This window comes from Gobio gobio (assembly GCF_949357685.1).
Source record: "Gobio gobio genome assembly, chromosome: 2".
NCBI lineage: Eukaryota > Metazoa > Chordata > Actinopteri > Cypriniformes > Gobionidae > Gobio > Gobio gobio.
In genome coordinates, this window is record NC_137098.1 from 43,024,857 (window position 1) to 43,045,241 (window position 20,385).

General features: G+C 37.0%; 2 protein-coding genes across 9 annotated transcripts in view; both read right to left on the bottom strand.

The window, feature by feature from the left end:
* The window catches only part of chd9 (chromodomain helicase DNA binding protein 9), a 93,380-nt gene extending 91,422 nt beyond the window's left edge, over positions 1–1,958 (bottom strand). For 3 of the 4 annotated variants that reach the window (XM_079804848.1, XM_079804847.1, XM_079804845.1), the window contains exon 1: positions 1,861–1,958. The gene's annotated coding sequence lies outside the window, so the exon portion shown is untranslated. Of the gene's footprint in view, positions 1–1,237; positions 1,595–1,860 lie in introns of those variants that run through there. The other variant, XM_079804846.1, reaches the window with a different exon arrangement.
* Positions 1,959–2,432: 474 nt separating this feature from the next.
* On the bottom strand, positions 2,433–17,767 carry aktip (akt interacting protein). Of its 5 annotated transcripts, none has more exons than XM_079811158.1 (10): positions 17,658–17,767; positions 16,364–16,467; positions 14,377–14,585; positions 13,182–13,246; positions 12,640–12,740; positions 9,474–9,562; positions 9,036–9,134; positions 8,542–8,649; positions 4,530–4,590; positions 2,433–4,279 (listed from the first exon to the last, which is right to left on the bottom strand). In XM_079811158.1, exons 2-10 carry the CDS (start codon positions 16,403–16,405, stop codon positions 4,172–4,174), a joined length of 882 nt encoding a protein of 293 aa, XP_079667284.1. In that variant the 5' UTR covers positions 16,406–16,467; positions 17,658–17,767; the 3' UTR covers positions 2,433–4,171. The 5 variants fall into 5 exon arrangements, with proteins under 5 accessions (XP_079667284.1, XP_079667285.1, XP_079667287.1 ...); XM_079811159.1 differs by lacking the exon at positions 17,658–17,767 and adding an exon at positions 17,118–17,282; XM_079811161.1 differs by having other exon boundaries at positions 2,434–4,279; positions 4,490–4,590; positions 17,658–17,747.
* Between the last annotated feature and the right edge of the window lie 2,618 nt (positions 17,768–20,385).

Below are 20,385 nucleotides of genomic sequence, written 5' to 3' on the forward strand. Positions count from 1 at the left end.
ACAGTTTAGATCCACAAAAACATCTTGTTCGCTCTCTTAAAATGTAAGCAAGTGTAAATGTTTATTGATGCATCTCAGTCAGTCTTCTATTTTATTCCAACCGTTACTCCCGATCAAGAGCTTCTGTAATTAAGTTCATATGTAGAGTAGTTAAGCTTCAACTAAGTTTAATGGTGCAACTCGAAAATATTTAGTAGTGCACAAGTTGTTACTTTAAGACAAAACTAGACTAAGTTGTAACTTACGCCCAGCTTTGTGCAACCGAGTCCCAGCATCATCTCGGTTTCGATTTCACTAACTTTAACTAACCTGCAACCTGTACTAGTGAGGTCTATGCCGGAAACTATGGGCAGTCCTAAACCGCACACAATCATATTTACCAGACCTGTGTGTAATAGAGCTGAAACTAATAATGAATATTTGACTATTATTTAGTTATTTAGACTAAAAGCATGTGGCAGAAACAAACACATTGTTGGATAGAAGAATAAGCTATCTAACTGAGCTCTGGAGGACCCATAAACAAAAAAGTGCAATGTATGGTACTACCAGGTTTTCTGTACATGTGCATAATTATGGTACCATTTAGTACCATTACATTTGCACCCGTATCTAATGGTACTAAATGGTACCATATTCATGCACATTCATTCTTCAATTAGGGGTAGATTTTTGTGTCAAAAAGCATGATTTTGCTACAAACAAAATATCATTGTAATTTAAAGAATATATTATTAAAGCTTTAATACTGGTTTCTATAAACAAATGCTATTTGTGTCCATTTTTGTCTACTTTTTTACAAAAAGCTTACATTATTTATAACTCCAATTAAGAGCATTTTTAACAATTTTAACAATTATTAGGCTACATCCTGATCTGAGTCAATTAGATGCCATTACCAAACCAGTCAGTATTTGAGATTTTGAATTCATTAACAAACTATTTATTTTTAGAAGTTCAAAATGAACCATCCATTTCTAACAAGTAACTGTTGACATCATCACCATCATAAAAAAAGAAAATCCACACCACCACAATACAAAAATCCACTTAAAGGTTGATCACCTTTTTGACTCCAGTAAAAATTATGAGTCAAAATATATTTTGAATATATTTCACAAAGCTGTCAAAAGTGACTCTAATTGACGAATCCCACAATACAGTACTTTGTGTGTAGGTCAGCAACCTCTTAATATTACTTAATATTATCTTCAAATGGTCGAGCCTGTTATCCTACCTCTGTCTTCGCAGATTAGCTGTATGAAACTACACTCCATTATCGATGAAATCTGTGTACCATCCAGAACATCACCTGGAAAGCGCGTTTCAGCCTCGCCACCAGAGCATTTCCAACTTTAAACGTGTGTCCTCTTCATGTTTGTCAAGAGAGCGAAGGAACATGGTAATCCTTGAAATTCAAACTGTTATTTTCCTGTTACGTTCGTCCGGCGACAGCAATCTGGTCTACTTTCTGGAGTGGACTCGGTCGCTGTTAGTTCAGAACCACCGTTTGCTGAAAACACGGCGCTGCCTGTCGTGCTTTTCACGTGGAGCTCATATCGTGACAGTCTACCTAAGTTCAGGTGCTACGAGTGTTTCATCCAGGCTGGGATTCCCTTCAGGCAGCTGAACGTCACGGTTTCTCTCTCTCTCTCTCTCTCTCTCTCTCTCTCTCTCTCTCTCTCTCTCTCTCTCTCTCTCTCTCTCTCTCTCTCTCTCTCTCTCTCTCTCTCTCTCTCTCTCTCTCTCTCTCTCTCCCTCCCATCAGGACTGACAGCCACCTGAGTTTCAGCACTGTCGCACTCTATAACCCTCTACATTATCTTTAGACTAGGAGAGGAAACAAATAAACGAACTTACCCAAACGAAGCCAAATCCGGCGGTGACAGCGCAATCATTTAAGGAGGAATAAAATAGCGAAGTTTTGGCGTAGTTAATATCGCGGCTGTGCGACCTCAGCGTTTCCAGCGCTGCTGACGTAGGATGATGATAAAACGGTCATTTGCATATATGTTAAGTCCTCTGTGATTGGTCAAAGTTGAATTCGTTTCTTTGGACTTACTGGAACGCCCGTTTAAGTCTTCAGATTAAGTTTTAGCACAGACCAATATCATGTCCTTAAAATGTTACTCGTGATCTGTAACCTAATTGTACTGTACACAAAATATGAAGTTAGAGCGTTGAACAAACAAGATGGCCGTGCCGGGACGTCAGCCAATAAGCGATGGTTTTACATCGATTGAGAATCAGCCTATGGCAGTGGAAGCAGTGGGAGGAGAGAAGTGGAGAAAAGTTGCTGTCGGTGCCTCTGATATTTGATCACCTCTGGCGGATCTTTTCGGAACTGCTTCTTGTAAACACTGACATGACAAATACAGCACAAACTGGAGCATGCCAAATGCACAAGGTGTACAATCAAAAAGACTCGTTTTACCCAGCGCCAATTTAATATCGCAGCACATTAAAAATGCGGAGAGTTTCAGTTACCACAGTTCACTTTTCACACCAAAATAGTATATATTTTTCTTTACATTTTTTAGCCAAATCTCATAATTGTCCTATGGTGTACAAAGAAAGCATACAAATGTTAATACAATTGTACAATTGTCTATTTTAGTAAATGACTATGATTTTTTTCATCCATATTTCTGAAAACGTAAGAACTTAATACACTTTGTCACTGAAAACCATGTCCTCCGGTGTGACACCATAGGCCTATCCTGATTTTAAATCGGGCAATTCCACTGACAAGTTTAATTAATTGAAAGACCCTATTCATGGTCATGTTACCGTGAAGCCCGATATGTGCACATGTAGCCGATTTATCTGTCCTTTGGTGCCTCACCCATATTCTTAAATCTTTCTGTCACACCATTGGACATTTCCGTAAAAACGTTCAAAAAAAACAGTGAAAGAATTGACAAGTTAGTGACCCCTTATTTTCTCAAACATTAGACTTCACACTACATAATATGCATATTTTACTGCTTATTTGTCAACTACCCCTATGTAGATGCACACATACACTCACGTTTTTAAACTGTATTTAGCAAACCCAATAATAAAGTTAAGCAGTGATGTCTACTCAAAATGCCACACAAGCAGCAAATGTGTGATTCATGTAGAACAAAATTATATTATGCATTCTCCATAAACAGAGGAAAACATTTTATTGCAAATATCAACACTAAAATGTATTTACCACTGAATACAATTTCAGACCAGTTTCATACTTTATGCATTTATTTGCTCTTAATAGATTTAAAAAAGGGGGGAAAAAACAAAAGAGAAAACCTTATTACTTACACAGCTGAGCTAACATCAGTATTCTTACTGAAACTGCCCCAAAATAGAGAATAAAAAAAGCATTGTATAAAGAGGGGAGGAATTTCTAAAATTTCAACCATCGTAAATTTCTAGATAAATAAATGAAAGCTATGGACTCTGTTATAGAGGCCATTCATTTAATTTAACTGCTCCACTATTTACACATCAAACCCATTTAGATCAAACCATTAGGACATAATAAAAGTGAATTACATTACTGAACAATAAGGATTAACTTGGTGTCTTACTGAATAGTATTTATCTTAATCTGTATTTTACATTAAAACCATTTCATACACAGAATATTACACAGACCGAAAAAAAAAAAAAAAAAAAAAAACAACCTCAACCCAAATACATCAAGACACCAAAACAAAGCGTTCTGTCCCAGTCTGCTAATGTTTGACATTAAAACTATGAACCAAGTTTGTAGGGAAAGGAAAACCAAAAAAAAATAAAAATAAGTATCAATCTATCAAATTATTTGTTCGAAAACCAATTTTATCATTTAGAAGAGCATGAACTACACAAATAAGTGAGGTGGTTTGTTGTGCCTGAAAACATGTGCAAGTAACATTATTGATTAGAACCATCTCTGTGCCATCTGTGCGTTCAAGCCTCAGCTTTGAAATGAACGAATGGGGTCTTTAGATCTATACCGGGAACATGTCTATAGTTCTGTAACTATTATAGCAGTTTAAAATGATTTTCTTTTAAAGCTGAGCGAGGGTTTTGCGAATGAAGATGAAGTTCATAGAACTGCATCAGAATTCTTTACATGTGGTTCGGCGCAGCCACAGTAGCATAGCGCCCCTCCTGGTGGACAGACAGTAGCACTGAAGGTTCACGTCTGAAGGGGGTTGTCCTCTTTACTGAAAGGCTGAGTGGAACCAGGCTTCACCCAAGACAGCCCAGACACCGGCAGTCCTTTGTTATAATCCTCCGGCCGCCGCTACAACAACAAGAGAAGGTCATTGGTCACAAGCACCAAGGGTGTAATTCATATTTTCACAATAATTCACATTTTAACCAACCCACAAGCACAGAGCAGAAAAAGACAACAGGACATAGGAACGGAAATAGTGTTCCACACACACACACACACAAGCTCATGATTTTAAATGAGGCATGCATCAGATACCAGGAAGAAGCCAGCTTTTACTTGGTTGTGGGGAGCAGTCAGGGGAGCGTCACACACTCACTTTATGTGCAAACATCTTCTCTTTTGCCTCTTCATGCACCGCTGGATTCCACGGAGAGAAGCTGCAGAGAGAAAACAAACATGAGATGCAGAAAAACAAATGAGCTGAAGTCCAGTCTGATGACTCAACGCTGAACAACACAAACTCCTGCTTACATTTTCACAAATTACTTTAAGTCTCAAACAGTAAGATCTTTTGATTCTGATTTTTTGTCTCGCCTTTTAACACTTACTTAAGACTATATATGCCTTTACATGAATCCCCACCCAAACTAGAATAATTCCATTGTTGATCGCTTTCGGTTTTCCCTCAGGTTTTGAATGGCCGTATATAAAAATGGTCGTATATAAAAATGGTATAACTTCACATCCGGTGGTTCTTTGACTTTAAAAATGTACACCAGATGTGATTATCCCACTTTAACTTGTCCATGCTGGCAAGTGATCATGGTATAAGCTGTCATTGGTGTTTGAAGCATAAACTTTGACTAAACAGACACAAATATTTGTAGATTTCATTAGTTATTTTTCTACGGGTTGTTAGACAGAATTCAGAAGTGAAATAAAGTAGCACAGTGGGATTACATTTATTTCAATGAATTTGAGAACGATAATTACCTGCGTTTGCAGTGTCTCTACATAGTGAAAATTGAGTTTAGTTGCTTCAAAAATGAGGCCTGCCCCCTATTAATCAACTAAATGTTAGTCGACGAGAAGAGGCTTAGTCAACTAAATAATGAATAACCCATTAATAACCAATAATTAGTCAACCAATTATTAGTCGGCTGGTTGCAGAAAAAGAAAAACTCCACAGGAAGTGGCGAAGTCACTCAATCCGTGAGGGACATACCATTACTGGCTGGTCCTTGTGGTAATTACAGTATGTCGGGGAGAAACGTTTGACCGAATCATCCATCGGCCTCAAATATGCTTATCATTTGAAACATGCAAGTAGCAGCATCTTTACATTGCTGCTCGTGCTAACATTAACCTAGATAAATGTGCATTATTAGTGGCCGCATCTCCAAGTGTTTGAAGCTAATAGTGGGCTTACTGTATGACAGAGGTACCGGCGCGATCACTTTTTTTTTTACTGATAACAGCGGAAACAGCTTAAAATACTACGTCATTTTTGGTCATACAGATAAGAGGAATACATCATTCAAACTAAAGCGGCTACTTTTATTTGTGTACACTCACAAGAACACCACCACAATGTGCTTTTGTAAAATAAAGAAAACAAACAGAATGCGCTTTCTGCAGTCCTGGGGTCCGTTCTTCGTACCTCGCCAACTCAGTTAGCCGGATTTGATTGTTGACGATTTGGCATGATATTGGCTTGTTTGGTTCTTCGACACTCATCCTGGACTTGCTGTCATAGCAACAGGTCCAATAAGCTTAAACCTGCTCGCGAGCAGGCTTATTTCATGTAAACAGGATTAGATTGCATCTTGAGGTGATACTTAAAATCTGTCCCAGCCACTGCTACTTTATTACAAGAGTTCATTACTGAAGCAGGGGCAATAATAATAATATAAAAAGGTTATATTGTATATAATATTGTATATAATATAGACACAGTCACTTGATTAAGCGATTTATTTGTGATGGAATAATTACTTTATAATTTTATTCGACGTTTACACACGTTGTACAGTTAATCGGAGCCGTGCATTAATTTAAGTGATCACAGATATTATGGGAGTGGCTTGATGCAGTGCAAGAGATGCAGATAATTTGATCTTGACCCTTAAGAAACTTTAATACGGTCACGTTACAAATCTGCTTCAAATTGAATTACAACATTGAAATAAAAATGTAAAAATACTGTATAAAATCGTGGATATACATAATTGGTAATCATGTAAAAAAAAAAATTTTTTTATAAATCATCATTTAGCCATTATAACTTTTATGTTGGTTTGGTCGTTTGGCTGTTTCCTTATAAAGGTCCAGAAATTTGTGGGGTTTTTATTGTACAATTTGTCAAGTTTTTTGCCAGGTGGCTTTTTTAATTATATGATGTCATTACGTTGCTGTCTTGACGCCAGCCAAATCGCTGCATTGCTGATCGTGGTTTTGAGTATCGATGCATCTGCCCTCTTCAGGGAACACAAGAATGCTCAGTAATCTTAGATCATTTAATCCAGATATTTTAATCCAATCCACAAATTCGTTTGAAGAACCAAATTAGCCAGAGATCAGTTATCATGATTAGAAGATCTGGGATCTGTCAAATCATATCAGATGTATTAAGCAAGGTACGAAGAACGGACCTCTGGTCTCTATGAACTGGAGTGTAGTGGCTGACTGATATATCGGCCAATATTTGGCATTTTAAAAATATCGACATCTGCAGATAAGTTTCTGATTGGCCAATGTGTTAGAAGCAGGACTTTTATTTTGATGGGTGGCGCTGAAAAGGCCAGTGCCTGAGAACAGCAGCACCTGATCACACAGGTTGAATCCAAAATCGCCCCCTAAACCTCAATCACCATTCCCTACTTTAGTCCACCAATACAGTTCACTTGAAGCTGTGAATGAAAACATGTGAGAATTCGGACAGCCGCTGAGTGTACGTCGGCTGTACATTTGTTATTGCGGTGCAATGTGGGATAGAATGAGTGCATACAATAACGTCCACTATGGTTTCAGACACCACTACAAATGGCTGTCCCCTCAAATAATGCCCTATTTAGGGGTATAAGGGGCGATTACATTCTTCTCGGGCTTCATTAGTTTACGGCCTCTGTTAAACAGTCATATCTAAAACATTATATAGACCTGTTAAACAAAGAAAGTAAACGGTTTGCGAAAAAGTACAGCGGTGGCTTTTATATTATTAGCAATGGAAAGGCAAAAAAATTGGCTATAAATACGCTCTCATTTACCATCAACATTCAGCTAATACACACATCTATATCGTTAAAACAAATCTCTGAAAATCCAATAAACATTTAAATCCTCGATTTTTAAATATGCTGCGCTATATTCAGTTGACCACTATGTCAAATTAATTTCACTTACACAGTGCTGTATGCAAAATGAGTACTACCTTGTCTGTATTTGAGACAAATATGATCACCAGTGTTTACTTTTATTTATTTATATATTTAACAATTACTTTATTTGTGGAAAAGATTAAAAAAGTATTATATGCATATATATATATATATATATATATATATATATATACACACACACACACACTTTTTTTTCTTCTTCATATTTCTAATTTATTAAATATTAATTAAAATATAAATATGTATATTATATATCGGCCATCGGTCACCCTGCTCTCTAAGATATTGGCAGACCACAACTGGAGTGGGTCACAAATTAACCAAAACTCAACGTATAGGCTACTTACCTCACAGACATGACAATTATATCTATAGAAAGCAGATTACATTTAAACAAACCAATTCAAATAGAAAAATACTTTGATTAAGTATAAAAGTTGCATTTCTCTAAAGGGGTGTCCACTATACAGTGAGTCAGCATCGTCAACTTTATCTGTACGACGTTGACTCAGAAAACACAAGGAGTCATTTTAATTGTTTATTAATAAACTAGTTATTTTTTACAACACATTCATAATCATTACTTTTGCGAGTGCATTGTGGCAAGCTGCATGCATATGCGGAATAGGCTCATCATGGTTTAGTATATATTTAAGCAATTCTATTTAAGTAATTAAATTAATATAAAATGTACTATTAGTCGCCTAATGGCTTAAATGAATGACTAGTCGACTAAAAATCTTTTGTTGGGGTCAGTCCTATCAAAAAAAAATAAAAATAAAAAGTTTACCAGCCCATTCAGGCTTCATAGTTCACATTCTGAAACCACATTTGACAGATGCGAAATAGCTCATGCAGATTTTTGTGTTTACATGTGACAACAATATCCAATATGTGTCGGATATAAAAAAAAATAAAAAAAACCTTCTGTGCCAGTGTAAACAACCTAAGAGACAATAATTGTGGAGGAAATCTGAGTGTTGCACTTGCCTTATTGCATAAGGGTCATCGATCTTGGGCTGATCGAATAGGTGACTATTGCATAGCTTGACACTGTCTACCACCTTGCTTTTGAAGAGATGGACGTCTTTGTCATACCTGCACAGAAAAAGCATTGATATTAGTAAGCAAAAAGCAGTCAAGTGTACAGGACTTCAAAACAAGCTCTTAACTACTGGGACATGGCTAAGAGGAAATGGGGGGGGGGGGGGGGGGGGGCTAAATAAGCTTTCATCTTGATGTGTGAAGCCAAGTCTGAGGTTGGACTAAGCTTGTAAGCACCGTGTCTTCAGATGCACAGGAAGTCAAAATAAGTTCACAGGCAATGCCCAAACGTGAGAGAGAGATTTTGGTTACTTAATTTCACTGTAAAGCAGAAGCAAATTCAGTGGCTGAGACTCTTATCTAATGCCTGCAACAAGTGTTAGCGCTGGGAAAAGTTCAAACTGTGGTGACTATGAAATGATACAGAATCAACTACTCACAGCACAGCAGCCTCTGGGTTGAGCGGTTCTATGGTGTTGATCTTATAGAAGATTGTGCGGGCGTACATAAGGACCTGCCAGATATGGTTGTGGTTTCGTCTGCAAAATCAGAGCAATATAAATAAATAAAATCCCATCACCATAGTCACAAAAATAAAAAGGGCCAAAATAACATTGAGCCCCTTTTAGATTTTGACAACTCCATGGAGGCAAAAGGATAAATGTCTATATAAATATTATCTTATTTGTATTCATTACTTGGCACCTTACTTTAATAAAAATGTGTATTATATTGTTTAGTTTTTCTTCTCGTCATTACTTGTTTGTCTATAATGCTTTGACAATATTGTATGTAAACACAATCATGCCAATTCAGTTCTTTAAATTGAATTTAGAAAAAAAATATGAAAACAGGGCTTTACTTCTTTTCAAACAGACCTCCATTTGGTGAAAGCTCTCCTCACATCCAGCTCGCCAGAAACCGGGTCCACTAGTGGGTGGAAAACTGGGGTGTCGAAAACAACCCTCTGAAAGAACATGAATAAAGGCAACAGAAAAGAAAAACATCAGCTCTTCTGATGACTGCAAATTGAGAGGACAAACAGATATGGCCATAGTGAAAACTTCCAAAGGGTTCCAAAACCTTTTGAACAATTAATTATGATAATTGTTTTCAGACATTCATGATTACTGAATAAGCATAACTATGTATACTCCATTATATTCAATAGACTTTCCATGACTTGAGCATTTTATTAATTTGTGTGACTTTCAGACCTGGAAAATTAAAAATAAGCAAATAAACTCAGTGAGCATATAATTAAAACGTAAATAAAATGAACACATCTCTGCTGACTTAATAATGTTGCCAGCAGGGCTTAAAAATTGGAAAATAAAAACAACAACACTAACTCCAGTGGATCCTCAAACTGTCGGGAAAAAACTCATAGTAGCTCCCCCCGGCTCAACCGTGAATGAAGTGCTGCACACATTTTGTTCTTTGAATAAAGTACAGTATTTTCTTTACTCAACAAGTTCATTTTATGTATTTGAGAAGAGAGTCAGTCTGGTATTTGCTGTCTAGTCTGGTATTTGCGGTCTAGTCATAAATACAGCCTGTGCATAGCACTTCATCTTTGAACACAAGATTCTGGCCAAATGACAGGAAAAACCGAGCGCCCACATAGCTACAATAAACTTTGTAACTTTGTTGATAAACGTAATGTGATGCACTTGCTGCCTCAAAGGTGGCCAGTCTAATGAAAACACAAATCTGAGACATTCGCTGGTTAAACAAAAGAAGCTTGATTTGAATAAAATGTTAATATAAAATGACAAATGCAAGTATCTGACCATACATAAAGCCACAATACTAACTTTGATAATATAGTGTTTACTTATTTAAAAAATACAACATTTTGAATTCACGATTGGTTGGCTGCCAAATTAAAAAATATTAAACAGAACGATACATTTTATTAAGTAGTTAATGGTAATTTCAAATAAATTTCGGTTCAGAACGATTAAACTTGATTTTGTTTTTGTTTATGTTCCTGTAAAAATTGTTTGTTCGTTTCAAGGTGTGTTCTGTTCCTAGACACACCCTAATGTCGTCACATCATATAATTACAGAATTAAAGATTGAAGCATTTCAACATTCCATTTGACATTGAAAAAACAAATAAAGACTACAGCAAGGTCTGACTTCCCTATAGTTAGCGTAGGCAATAGATTAGCATGCGGAGTTGAAATTTGTCGTCTTTGTAGAAACCAAATTCTAGTAGAAAAGTTTTTATTTTTAAACAGACCTTTACATGACAAACATAAATGTACATTTACTGCCTGTGAGAATGTGATTCAGTCAAAAAAACACTAAAATAACCATGATGGTTGACTTCCACTATATCAGTTCCTTGGTTTACAAATTGCAAGAAGGGAATACACACTACGATTTTATTAGATGACTAACTTTTAAGACTAGTCGAAGCCATTTTCGCAACCGGCCACTGGGCTCATATTTAATGGTCTAACATTTCAAACAGTTCTGATTCATGGTGTATGTGTGTAGCTTCTACAATGACTTTAAATGACTCTACAGAGAGAAAACCAGCAAACTAATGTAGGGTGCCACTACAGTAGGGATAAAATGGTAACCGGTTTGACGATAAACCACAATAATTTCAGTTAGTATTACGGTTTCATATTTTAATTGTATACAGCGGGTAGCAGGTAAACAGCTTTATTTCTGCTGTACCATAAGCGCCACTTTACCAATGCAAAAATCGGACCACATTTTTATGCACTGTTGTAAATAGTAACGAGTTGATGGAAAATAAGCTAATGTACGTTTTAAAAATGTAAATGTGACGAGCAGGACGAGTGAGAACGACGCAAGGCCGGTGAGTAATTGGATGAGTGTCAGCTGCGCGTCACACCGGTCTTGGATAAAAGGAGGAGCGACGACAGTGAAGGATGAGAGAGGACCAGGTCTGGAATTTATGTTGTGTTTTGTTATGCGTGTGCTTTTACTTTCAGTTTGTTTGTTTTATTATTAAAGTCTTCTTGAATGTTCACCGGTTCCCATCTCCTTCCCATAACAACAAACCTCATTACAGTAAACTATTTGGATAATAAAGGTATCTAGAATTATACACAGAACAGATGAAATGCCTATAATCATTTACACCTCACATTTCAGCCTTGAGTACACACACACACACACTTTCAAATTAGGGATTCGAATATTCGTTTAGTTTTTTTCGTGCACACCTGGCATCCCCCTCAAAACGGTTCTTATTCGTGCTTGCATATGTTTTTTACACTATAAAATCTGGCGAAATACAATACCTTTTTTTTTTTTTACAATAATTTTAGCCTAGCAGTTTTTAACAGGATGGGCAGTTGAATAGGTTGAACAACCTCGTTATACTTAATAAATATATTTGCTAGGGATGCACCGGTTGACCGGCCAAAAATCTGAACCGGCCGGTTTTTTCTTCTCGCACGGTTTTCTTTGTATTTTTCTGCCGTTTTTTCCGGAAGTGCGCCCGCGTGCACATGCGCCTATATTGCAATCGCGAACGTGTCACTTGTGTGTTACAAACGAAAACTGGAGAACTGGGGGAAGAGACGAGATCCGCTTAGTTCTCTAAATTAACAAAATAATTTTTACTACTATAATATATCAAAACTAGGAGGTAACAGACCTGCATTTTGTATCACCAATGCAGTGTCCGTTCTCCTCGTGCCGCTTCTTGAGATTAATGCTTTTATTAGAGAGAACAATTTGTTCAGCCCCTTCCCTCCGAATATTAGATGTTGATTACTACCGAAGCTACGAAGCTAAAAAAAAAATAAAAAAATAAAAAAAAAAGGTATTTGGACCAGCCCTATGTTCTATTATATAATTTCCAGCACATTTTAACAATTCCATGATAATATTGATAACTACGATAATTTTGGTCAATATAACCGTGATATGATATTTACATACGGTTTCATCTCCACATCACATGGATAAAATTAATACAAGTAGCAGTACCCTGGTCATGTTATGGCACAAAATTCAGTGGAAAGATGAGTGTAAAGTGTATACTATACTTACAGGACAGTCTCCATCTGGGTAGTTATCAGGAATGTAGACGGTGAACTTAAACACACCGTCTTGGTACAAGCCATGTCGAATGAAAATCACACCAAACCACACTGCAAAGTATAGACATTGATGTAAACTTCAGAGCACAGCAGCAATAAAAATCAATCAATTTAACTCCTCATCTCAGTTATTGAACATTAATTCCACAAATGATCCATGTGATGCAAAAACTGCAATAAAAACAATGACTAACACTGCATTCCATTCAAAAACAAATGTTCACCAATGCTAGCATTTGTTTTGCATGTGTGAGAACATATTGCATTTTATTTCCTTGAATGTGTGCATTTATCATTAATCAAGCATATTCAAGTGACAATGCATTCTCATCCTGACATATTTGTAGAATTCCACACAAGATTCCAAGTAGAAGTTAATTGGCCGCACATTCAGTTGCACTTTTCCCAAGCAGGAAGTTGGAAATTCTTTTGGAGTAGAATGGAATGCAGCATAAGAACATTCTCTGTGAGAGTGTAGGAAGACACTCTTACTCAGTGCTGATCTGTATGAAGGCTGTACATAGATACCAGGGAGCTTCTGCTTGATCACCAATGTGCTGCAACAGAGAGAGATGATCATTATGGTCCATTTCAACCATACACCAAAAAAACTTTTTTTTTTTTTTTAAAACACACTGCATAACCCAAAGATGCTGCTACACAACTCCAGGAAATAACAAATGTGAATAAGAGATGTGATGCATATTCTTAGGTAATGTGGTTATAAAATAAACACATTTTGGGGATGTTTATAGGTCACAGCTTCGTTTAAATCAACACTACCAAGAAGTCACAACATCCAGCAGGTAAAAACCTCAATGAGGGTTTCATCAAAAACTGTAATATTCTAAAATATTACTACAAATTATAAAAAGCGGTTTCCTATTTGAATACATTTTAAAAACGTACATTTATTAATTTGATTTCAAAGCTGAATTTTCAGCATCATTAATCGTCTTCAGTGTCAAATGATCCTTCAGAAATCATTCTAATATGCTGAGTTGGTGCTCAGGTAGCATTTCTTATTATTATCAATGTTGAAAACAGTTGTGCTGCTTAATATTGTGGAAATGGTTTGAATGAAATGCTTTTTTTAGGATTCTTTGATGAATAGAAAGTTAAATTAACAGCATTTATTTGCATTCATTAAATCATTTATCAAATAGAAATCTTTTGTAACATTATAAAAGTCTTCACGGTCACTTGATTAATTTAATGCATCCTTGATTTATAAATGTATACATTTTTCTCTTTTTTTTATCTTACCACAAATGTTTGAATGGCATCATTGGTTCCACAAAAAGAGTTTTCAACATTAATTAATAATAATAAAATAAATGTTTCTTGAGCAGCAAATCAGCATTTTAGAATGATTTCTGAAGGATCATGTGACTGAAGACTAGAGTAATGATGCTGAAAATTCAGCTTTGTAATTTTAAATTGTAATAATTTTACAATAGTGCCGTTTTTACTGTATTTTTGATTAAATAAATGCAGCCTTGGCTTGGTGACCATAAGAGACTTTGAAAAAGACTAATTGTAATGTTTTCAAACTTTTGACAGGTACTGCAAGTCCCATGAAGGTCATGCAATAAATTATTTTTCCATTTATAGAGCTGTGGTGTGCCAACTTCCTCCATTACAATTACCCACGAAAGCCAATGAACAAGAACAGGGCATCACTCACAACTCAGCAAGCAGCGAGTACTCCAGGTAGAAAGGGCCGTACGAGGCATGGGTGCCATTGGCAGACTGTGTAGAGGAGGCCGGAGAGGCAGCTTTAGTGATGGGGATGGCATTCTTTGGGATGGAGGGAAGCTGCTTCTTACCAAGCGAAGAACGAGCTGGACTAGCTCTCTGCTCCCTTGCACCACTCTGCTCTTCACCATCAGATCTCTACATGCACAAACAAATTTAAAACTTATTTAAAAGTTGTGTTAATCAGGTTTCAAACATTTGGAATTCCCAGGGCCAAACCAATGACGTCTAGTACTCAACCTGCCTAATACTGTTCTGGACCATTTCTTCAAAGAAATACATTGTCATTGCAGTAGTTAATGAAACAAGCAGTCATACTCATGGGGGGAGGGGGAGCATATTTTTCCCCCTTTTTTTAACTGTAAAACAGACCAAACTGACAAAAATCATATTTCATCCATTATAAATCCACATCACAGAACTCCGAATTGGAGAACCCTTTGAAAGTTTTTTTTAATACTTTTTTCAGAATTATTGTTAGATGAACGCATAATCATTACCTAAAACTGATAGACCTGCCTAATGCATTATACCTTATTTAAATCCATTATGTAGAATTTCTCTTAACACAGTAAAAAAAAAAAAACAAAAAAACCCTGCAGAGACTCCATCGGGGCTCACTACAATTCAAGAGACAAAAGGTAAATATCAGATACCAGAAATTCACAAGCAGTAGAGGAATGGGGCTTAATGAAAAGAATATTGAACACAGAAAACGGATTCAGCTATTCAGCACATAGCCTCTAATAAAGCCAACAGCAACAAAATTCAGCTGAATAGTCACAGAATACAGTAAAATACACCTCTCAAACAAATTCCAAACAGCTAGTCTAAGTGCCTACCATAAATCAATGAAAGAAAGCAGTTGGGTCATGAGTCGGCATCTATTAAGAAACAGCTGAATTTAACGTCTTTATGACAGCTGCGACGCCACACCAAAGTCAGCACGACACAACACCTCTGTAGTTTGCAACGAACAAACTGTTACTTCTTTAAGTTAAAAGAACTTGTTGATTGCAATTCTCAGACTTCAGAGTTTAAAACCACCATAACTTCAAACAAATCAATGTTTTTCTAGGAAAATGAGTCACTCACTAGCCATCGTTCTTTAGGAAAAACATCTTGGGAGAGGCTGATCTGTGTGAAATCACCTTTAAACCCTAAGCCTCCCACGTGAGTTCCTTATTGAAGTCACCTGTTATAAACCCGTCCATTGCTCTTAGCTTGTGCATTTAGACTTTATTGGGATATGCTGCATAAAAATGTCAGGCACAGGCAGTGCATCACATTGTCTGACAGAAGAAACTTTGTCAACCTCAGCAGGCTCACAAGCCAATTCACAAGTTGGTTTAATAGGCCAGAAATAACTGATAGGTTCAAGAGGTCCAAGGTGTTTATGAGAAGACATACAGGTGGACTGCCTAGAGTTCTGCTAGCAGACCCAAAAAACTCACAGGATTCAGGTCTGAGTATTTGATTTTATTTTAACGCAACTTGTTTCACGTATGTGCTCTTGCACTTTCTCTGTCACAACTTATTCCAGTGGCAAATGATGCTGTGAATTGTGTGAAAGCTGCACTGTGGAAGAATTATGAACTTGTCGGTACAACCAACAAAGAGCTTAGCCTCAACGGTTACGTGCAAGACTTGCAAAGACATTTTGGTTTGCGATAGCAAGACAGGTAGAGGCCGCTATGCCTTGATGAAACGGTGTTCATTTACATTTTACTATAGAGACTGTTGCACGCAATCCTGAAATACAGCATATTACATAAAGTTACTTTTGGGTCGGGTTCAGGCTTCAAATTTAACACATGGTGTGGTCAGGTAGGACTGGGTCAAACGTTCTCGGGTACAGACTGGGTTCGGGCTTAAATTTAAAGCACGTGCAGACCTTTAGAACTGCCATACTTCACCTTACGACCAGCGTTTGTCGACATGCTCCAGAATGGGTTCATTACTCATTGAGCTCTTGATGGGTGTATGCTTGTCCACTTTTTGGTGGCATCCGAAGAATTTGCTGTGAGAGATAGAAAGAGAAAGAAAAAGTGCTGATGAGAGCCTGTACATTTGGAGAACACAATGGGCAACCTGATGCTGTATGGCAGCTGGTGGCAATCCAATCCCCAATAACCATGTTGTTGCTGGCGCTAGTGAGAACTTCAGTGAGCGACAGTGTAAAGCAGGGGGTTTCAATCTTTCAGATGCCATGGACCCCAAAATATGATCATTCTTATGCAATGGACCTTTTTTACGCCCTATAGTACTTTAAGACTTATTAATAATTTATTAATCAATGTTTTATTCTTTTATAATATTACTTATTTCACTTATAGCCAGATCTAGCAGGGTCTTAAAAGGCAAACATTAACATACCACAATCATTCTATATACAATTAATATTATATTTCAGTAGTAACATGACAGATGTCAACGCCTGGGACACTGGAAGAACCGCTTCAACTAGAAACAAGGGCTCCGACTCCTCATTAGACAAATATAATATCCTTCAATTTTACCTGACAGCAACTGCAGACAGACTACACTTTAGCGTTAAATAAATTGTTCTCTAGGTGAGTTCAAGTTACTGACGCGGTATTTTGTAACTGGACTAACGTTAGACTAGCCTTTATTTAGCAAAACCTCCGTAACTAACGGGTTTCCACTCACCTGCGAAAAATAATGTCACCTGATTGAAGACATGTTACACGGTAACTTGTCCAGATATGAAATTGATTGAGACCGCTTTTTAATTCTGCACACTTAACTAAATCACCGACGACACTGTTACCCGAATAATCTCAGACAAATACCGAACACACCTCTAACTAACTTGACAGGAAAAGGCGGGACATAAACACAACCGAGGGACGGTGGTTGGCTTTCATTGTGAGTGACAAGCCCTTCAACCTATCAAACATTCAATACAGCAATCCACAAGGTTAAATGTCTCCAGGTTAACGTTTAGACAGAAAATATTTGGCACATACCGATCATTTTAGATGGAAAATTGTCTGGGAATGACATCAGCCGCAAAGTGTATCGCGAAGGTGGTTCTAAATCATCTCACAAAATACTTGCTTACGGTGTTGTCCCCTCAAGTTGTGAGCTAAGCGCTTTAACGGACGCGAGTAGTACATTTGATCTTGCAGTCTCTCCGTTAAACGTTCATAATCATTTCTACATTAGAATGGACTTTGACAAACTTACCGTGCTTAAACTCAGGACATTTTACACGGTTTAAAAACACGTAGTATCCACCCTCCCAGTTGACTGCACTGAATGGATTCGCGTTCTGTCATTGGCTTATAGAGACGCACGGTAGATTCTATTGGTGCATTTCCCTATCTATCATATCAGACCAAGGTAGTAAATTCGGATTGGTCCCTTCAATCATGGTTTATGTGAATTTATAAAACAGATTCATGGGTAGTTTTACTAATACATAATAAGAGGTGAATTTATTACGAGCCTCAGTGCACCTTTTAAATGTGTAACCACTGCTTTAATTTAATATAAATCACTTGTTATAATATTAGGGATATACAATATTTTCTTTATTTCTTTATATTAGTTTTATAAAACAATACTTTAAATATCCCTTCGCTTAGGAATAAGCATCGTCTGCAGGTGAAATATTTAAACCTATCAGTTATCTTACTAAAAATAAGAAAGTTTCCACACCCAGGGTTCTAGAATAAAGCAAATTGGGAAGCATACATTGATATTGGCAAGAGATTTGACTGATTTTGCAATGCCCCCTTTAGAACAACAGAGGGAGTCAAATACTCAGAATGAGAGTAAATCAACACTCTCCAAAAAATGACTGCCTAATTTAATCCTCTCTAAATAGGCACATAGGCTTTTACTTTGAAAAGCAGTCGTGTCATTCTCAAGACTGTCATTGATGATAATTTTCTTTTACAGACAATTTCATGGTGGCCTACTACAGTATGAGTTTTCCTGCTTACTTCTGGATTAATTGCTCTATAAAATTTGGTATACCTGCTTGATTGATTGATTTCTTGAGGGATATGTCCAAATACGTTATATACTTAAATGGACTTAGGATATGCCTAATAATAATTTATGAGGAACATAGAAAAAAAGAAAGAAAAAAAATAATTTACTGCTTCACTGATTTACCTAATTGAGGGAAATGACATTGTCCAGCACTGAAAGTGGAAGTTAATTATTGACTTAATTATTGTTTAATTATCTGATTCCATTTTGTTTTTCAACACAGTCTGTTAATAAAAGTAATTGGCCTGTGGTGTCTTGATGCAGCCAGTAAACAAAGCAAGGTCACTGACACACTGACAGAATGATTTTGACTGGATTCAAGTGGCATTTCCCAAATGTAAATGTTGGACATGAAAAAGGTGATTGCACTCTGCCCCAAATGCTAATATGCTCTGGCCTACCTGACCTGAATGTGTTAATAATGTTAACAGCATAAACATGACCATTTGCTTTGTCTAGCAAATAAAATATTATATCACAATCTGATTTCAACCTGATCTTTTAAATGAAACCCTGACATTGAGTAAAAACAAGCAAACACTGCATTTTTAATATGTTCTGCTATGAAATAGTTGAATGTGTATTTTTCTGTAGTCAACACTGGTGCTATCTCTCATGGGTTGTAATGTCTGAGATGGGCAAAGTTTTGCTTCCCGAGACCGTTGCTTGAAGCAAAAAAGCAAACCTAATGAGTGTTTGGGTTATTGTTTTGTCCCTTTTTTGTCAGTATTGATTAATGTACCAAACTTCCTAAAAAGCAGACACTCGGGTCATTGTGTTCAAACTGCAGATGAAAAATATCCTGAGCTCATCCTCTCCATCACTCTGTGTCTCCTCTGAGACACCAAAGGCCTGCTTATTCTGATCTGCAATTTGGTTTAAATGACAGTTAAAAATTGCAATTGGCAGCCCCCCAGTGAAATATGCCATGACAGCAAAAGCCATAAAGCAGGCAGAACGAATGACTTCACGTCTAGATAATAAGTAATAACAATGTTAGTTTGAATAAGAAAAGCCAGAGCTGGATTCAGATGCAATATTCATTGTTGGAATATGCACAACTGGGGAGAGGAAAGAGGAGGAAAAAAACATCAACGGAGTCCCACACACAGCAATAGTCTTGTCTTATCCCTTAGGCTATGGCCCGGCTAGCACCTCAATGCAGCAATTATTTGCTATAATGACTGCAGTTCAAATAAGCCTGGAGATTTTATTAAACCAAATGAGGAAATCTTCAGTGTATTATCACCTTGTGATTGACAGTGACAAGTGTTGGGCCGGCTCAGATGTGAGTGTGATGAAGAAGCTCTCGGCAAAGCTCTCAATAATGTTCCCCCTGATAAAGTTGCCTATTGAACTCCAGCGAGAATAGAGAGCAGCAGAACTGCACGCATATTAATTCTCATTGTCAAGAGGTGGTTAAGGGAGCAAGGGCAGACGGAGAAGCGAATAATCTGGCAGGGCTGGAAGTCCCTTACATTGCCTGGCTGGCATTTTACTGCACTAATGAAAAGGAGATCTATTGTGCCCGATCATGTGCATAGATTTTACTATATGATAGTAATAATGAAAGAGAAATATTCATATTAAAAGCAAAGGTCATTCACAGAGTAGACTAAGCTTTCCTAAGCTGCAACCTTTACAGGAACAGACAACCTGTGATGCAGATGAAGAGGAAAGAGGAGGGAGAGAAAAAGAAAGAGAAAGAGAGAGTGCTGTGTCTTAGTACGGACGAAGGGGGGAGACAATGTACTGTTCTTCAGCTGTGGTTAAACGCAACCAAAACCTCTCGTATTAGGGATTTATTTTGACATAATGACCATTATTCCACCTTACACAGGCTATTAAATACATGGACATGATATAATTTGAGTTGAAATTATTTTATAATCTTACACACCTTTATGCTTCTGTT